General features: G+C 41.6%; 1 protein-coding gene across 2 annotated transcripts; it reads left to right on the top strand.

The window, feature by feature from the left end:
* Window positions 1–530: 530 nt before the first annotated feature.
* Window positions 531–4,922, top strand: LOC119301622 (DNA repair protein RAD51 homolog 2-like). Of its 2 annotated transcripts, XM_037578615.1 has the most exons (12): window positions 531–679; window positions 767–880; window positions 959–1,108; window positions 1,572–1,675; window positions 1,753–1,816; window positions 1,928–1,983; window positions 2,242–2,322; window positions 3,120–3,185; window positions 3,287–3,378; window positions 3,459–3,575; window positions 4,384–4,527; window positions 4,611–4,922. In XM_037578615.1, the coding sequence occupies exons 1-12, from the start codon at window positions 596–598 to the stop codon at window positions 4,646–4,648; spliced, it is 1,110 nt and encodes a 369-aa protein (XP_037434512.1). In that variant the 5' UTR covers window positions 531–595; the 3' UTR covers window positions 4,649–4,922. The 2 variants fall into 2 exon arrangements, with proteins under 2 accessions (XP_037434512.1, XP_037434518.1); XM_037578621.1 differs by lacking the exons at window positions 1,572–1,675; window positions 1,753–1,816.
* The last annotated feature ends 208 nt before the right edge of the window (window positions 4,923–5,130 follow it).

Raw genomic sequence — 5,130 nt, 5'->3', positions numbered from 1 at the left:
AAAAAAATCAACCACAATTAGAAATATGAAAGGGATGAGCTTTTCATTAAAGGATAGTAGGAGAAAGGAGCTGAATTGAGAGTGATAGCTTGGCTTCAAGAAATCGCAGGAAAATTAGTTAGTACGATTCAACTAATTTATGGATATGCCCCACAAAAAATACGAAATTTATGGATAGAGGATGACACAAAAGAAACCATGTAAACTACTAAATGTTTTTTGAATCAAAGGCTTTTTCATATGAATTTTAAAGTACTCCCTCGGTCCCATAATGTAAGATATTTTTTAACATTAGTGTAGTATCAAAAAAGTCTTATATTATGGGAAGGAGGGAGTATTATAATCCTTAGAATTTTCTTCCATGTGGCTGTTTGATTTGTGAGGTTGAATCCCATATAAAAATATTTGCTAGGGCAATGTTATCCTTCATTTCGGAAAAATAATCATCATTTGCTGAAAATAGCTCTTCCTCGAATAAAGCGAACGAAGAAATCCACCGCAAAAACTCAAAAAGAAAGGAGAGCGCGGAAACAAAACTAAAATTTCCGGATTCCCCTCCTCTCCCCCGGTGGCCGGCGTCCTACCGGCGGCCGAGATGGCCAACAAGCTGGTCTCGGACATGTGCCTGCCCCCCCACCTCGCCCACCTCCTCGCCGCCCGCCGCCTCACCACGGCCAAGGTCAGCCACCCCGTCCGCACGAAACCCCATCTTCCTCCTCCCCTCACCCCTGAAACCGGCCGCCGCCTCTAACCCGCTCCGCCCCAGGACGTGCTCTCGCTGCCGGAGGTGGAGCTCATGTCCCTGCTGGATGCGGGCCTCGCCACCGCCCGCGACGCCGTGTGCCACGTCAGCGAGTTCGCCTGCCCTCCCTGCCAGACGGTACCCCGCCTCGCCTCTCTCGCCATTTCAGGTCTGGGGGTTTCGGAGCGATTGATGTTTTGCGACCGGTTTGCGCAGGCGCTTGCGCTGCTGGAGGAGCGGGTGAGGCTGGGAGGCGGCGGCCGGCTGGCCACCACGCTCTCCGGGCTGGACGAGGCTCTGGGCGGAGGTATCCCCTTGGGGAAGCTCACCGAGGTTGTCGGGCCCTCGGGGATCGGCAAGACGCAGGTGAGACAAAGCGTTTCTGTGCAGCGGCGCTGTAATCATACGAGCTTTTGCCGTGCATATGCAGTGTGGGCTTGTGTGTTTCTGAATGGCAACTAATTCATGTACCCTTATGCAACAGAGAAGTATAAGGAATGCACATTGTGTGAATTTATGTTTTCTGGCAGTGCTTTACGAGTTTATCGTGTGCTAATTTCTGATTACTAGTGGTTTGGACCGGCGGTTTCTTAGTCGGAATTTTTCGTATGCAGTACAGAGACACGTTTTTGTGAATGCATGTTCAGTTAACCATATTCAGTTCAAAGACACATTCATGTGGGTCACTTGACAATTTCCCTCCAAAGTGAATCCCAAGTATGTCAAATAGATATGTCAAATTTGAAGCCTACTTTCTCCTGAGTGTGTGCTGCTTTGTTGTACATTTTTAGTCTGTATAAATTTGCTGAAAGTTTTGCACACTCTGCAGTTTTGTCTGAAGCTTGCGCTGTTAGCTACTTTACCAGAATGCTACGGGGGCTTAAACGGTCGAGTTGTGTATATTGACACTGAATCCAAGTTCTCTTCACGGAGGTAGCTTAGTTCCAGCAAGTCCCGAGCATGTCATTTAAGAAGTATCTGTAGTCATCAACCTTCATGATATGTTGCAGGATGATTGAAATAGGTCAGAAAAGCTTTCCTCAAATATTTAGGCAAGAAGGCTTAGCGCAAAAGGTTATTATAATCATCTTCTACTTACCTATACCAGGCAATGCTTAATCTTTCAGTTTAACTTTATACATGACTTCTTCGGCTGTTGTTTCAAACCTTCTATTTTTTGTGCAGATGGCTGGCAGGATCCTAGTGATGCGACCAGCATCATTATCTGATTTCACAAAAAGGTATATTTTTCTGACACTCAACCAGTGGATTGTGGAGGGCTGATGTCTAGTGATTGTCGTTCTGAGGTTCCATGAATGATAGAAAACTTTCATTAACAATTCTTGAAATGCTCCTCTTCTGCCCAATATAGTGTGGCCATTGTTTACACTTTATAATTTTGTTGGATGCTCCTCAAAATTTACATGTTAAAAAGAAATTCATCATGCCACACAAAACACTTGAATGTTCTTTTTGATGTTTTTCTTGCCCTTCTACAGTTTGGAACAGATGAAGGTGACTCTCCTCCAAAATGATGTTAAGTTACTCATTGTTGATAGCGTGGCTGCTTTCATGTCATCGTAAGATATGCACACTAGATTTTTTATTTATTTGCTTTTGACTTCACACAATGATAGCTTTTTTTAAGTATGAGGAGCCAATGGTAGTTTCCACAGTGAGTTTTTCTCAGTTGCTTAGCATATTCCATGTTTACAAATTTAGAAAGTCATCTGGCTTAACATTATAACTTTAATCAAACACTGGTTGCCAATTCATTGCTATGTGCCAAACTGTTCATAACTATGAATCTCTGTTTTACATTACTGAAAACTTTGAAATACTAAATTATCAAAAATAAATAAAAATTGGTCAAACACTAAGCCCTTGGCAGCATTTTTTAATAGAATGGCGACCGAACACATAAGGGTGAACAGCTTGCACACCCACTGAACTAGTCAACAGAGTGTTGTTTGGTTCTTGAAATATTAAATTGTCACAAGTTCTTGAAACATGGCCAGAGCTTTGGTGGAGTGTTAACATTCTGAACAGTGTGCATAGTTTCTTTTATACACAGCTACGAGTTAAATAGCTGTGCAGTGCTTTTTATAATTGTTACTCATGGTCTTAATTACGAAGACTACTCTTTTAAATAGCTGACAAGGGTCTTGGACTACGGTACTACTATGTACTGGCTCGTTGTTGCAGTGCTGGAGGCTTGTGCTGAAGTGTGTAGCGGTGCTTTAGCATGAATAATTATCATGTTTTAAGATCATCTAATTATTGCATGCTAGTTGTTTCTTCTTCTACTATGGTTCATTTTTTGTTAACAGTATAATATTTAATTTTCTAATATTCTACTTCAACATACATGTGGCAGGGAGAACGAAAGAGGTACAACAGGTTTCACACAACACCCTCTAAGATGGGCTCTTTCATTTCTTAAGTGAGCTTCGTAGATCCTAAAATTCATAGCATTCCTTCTACATTTTTTGGTTACGCTGTTGATTCTACTGAAGTGCTTTGTGTTTCCTTTCTGTCCTGCAGGTCTATAGCAGAGTTGACAAGAATTCCAGTTGTAGTTTCAAACCAGGTCCGCAGCCAAAGTAATGATGATGGTTATCATTACTCGTTTGAAGGTTTGTACTTTGTTCCAAGGAAACATATTATCTGTTGGTCATCTTGAACGACATTTAATGTTCCTATTAATCCTCTGCAGTAAAAAGGATGGGTGATGGCGATGGTGCTGAAAGACTTGAATCTCATCTTGTTGCTGCTCTAGGAATCCAGTGGGCTCATGCTGTAACTATCCGTCTAGTCTTCGAGTCTCACTCAGGTTTGTATGCTTACTTGTATCATTACTCAACTTACTTTTATCTTAATCATGTAGTCTACGACTGTTGACCTACACAACAAGTGCCAGTACAGTTTGGAAAGCATTTAAAACTGAATACAGTTTGGAATGCTGTTAGTGAGCAATTCTGTTTTCTCAGTGAAAACTGTCTGCCTTTTGTTCTTACAATGAGATTAACTAGAGGGGTTTAGGCGAGTGAACAAAACCAGTTTCCAGTAACCAGTTACAGGCAAGTTTGGGATCTTTAGTTGGTAACCCACCTGTTCCTGTTGTTTCTGGAACCCTGAGCGGCACAGTCAAACCTTGATAAAAAGGAGAGGTTCTAAAAACCTGTTGAAAACCAGCTGCTCGTGAATGAGTAGAAGTAACTAAAGATGCCACTCAGCATAACCATTTTTACTGCATGCATGGATTGGGTTGAGACAGATTGGCCAAACCCATTTTTGAACAGCCATAGTCAAACCTGAGGAACTGCAAGATTGCTTATTGTCTTTTGAACTTTTGTAATAGCTGTAGCTGGAATTCAGTAGAACTCTTTGAATCGTAATACAGCGAATTTAGTGATTAGTGATCTGACGGCAGTTCTGGTAAAAATATGGTAGGAATACACATAATTATGAATTAACATCTTTGTGTTACCATGATGTCAAAATGCCTGCTGTCTCTATGTTCCCTTTCTATTTGATCTCTTTTATTCTTGTATGTAGGTTTATGAAGCCACATGGCTGTGTTGCATTTACTGTTGTGCTATCTTTTTGTGACCGCTATAAACTACGTACATTGCCCACAGGTCAGAGGTTCATCAAGGTGGCGAAATCGCCCATGTCTCCAGCAGTAGCATTTCCTTTCATTGTGGAATCATCAGGCATTACATTGCTAAACGATGAAGGCATTGATGTGTCAGGTCCTGAGATAACCTCGATTCGCTGTCAAGGTATGATTCATATTGTCGACACACACCAAGCTCAAGCCTGCAGTCTTCCTTCGATTAGTCGTTCTAACAAACAACTTTCTCAGGGCAAAATTTGTTGGGTCTGTTGCCATTTGAAAGCTGAGGATGATTTCACAGGTGTGCTTGTGGGTCGGCAGGAGATAGTCAGAAAGGATCTTAAGTATGCTGCTGACAGTGTTTATGCTCCTTCCACTTGTCATGACAGAAAGCGGAAGCAAGCAATGTACATAGTAGACAACCACTGTTCCTTCGGAACCACATGCCTGGTTTTATATTAAAATTTTCTTATTTGTTTATGGTTCTGGATGGGGATTAGTTGCTAGAGATATAACTCTAATTTTCTCGAAAAGGCAGTTTGAAGGTCGAGCACCAAGCAACTCGTTATCTGCTTCGTCAGTCTTCCTATGGATCAGCAGCAGTGCTGTATTACTCGAACCGTATTTCATCTGACACAATTTTAAACCACATTGGCGGGAATGCCTGTAGAATTACCAGCCCCCTTTTTTTGATTTTGTTCTTATCAACACTAAAACAAACTACTTAAATATAATTCATCATAATTTCAATTCTGAATTTGCCAGCACC

The sequence above is a fragment of the Triticum dicoccoides genome, chromosome 1B (assembly GCF_002162155.2).
Source record: "Triticum dicoccoides isolate Atlit2015 ecotype Zavitan chromosome 1B, WEW_v2.0, whole genome shotgun sequence".
Classification (NCBI taxonomy): domain Eukaryota; kingdom Viridiplantae; phylum Streptophyta; class Magnoliopsida; order Poales; family Poaceae; genus Triticum; species Triticum dicoccoides.
The sequence above is the reverse complement of the archived record's forward strand: the minus strand, read 5'-3'. Positions and strand labels throughout refer to the sequence as shown.

Coding starts and splice junctions, on each gene's coding strand:
- LOC119301622 (XM_037578615.1), top strand. CDS start 596: ATGGCCAACAAGCTGGTCTCGGACATGTGCCTGCCCCCCCACCTCGCC. Junction 1,984..2,241: donor TTATCTGATTTCACAAAAAG/GTATATTTTTCT, acceptor GCCCTTCTACAG/TTTGGAACAGATGAAGGTGA. Junction 3,576..4,383: donor AGTCTTCGAGTCTCACTCAG/GTTTGTATGCTT, acceptor CATTGCCCACAG/GTCAGAGGTTCATCAAGGTG.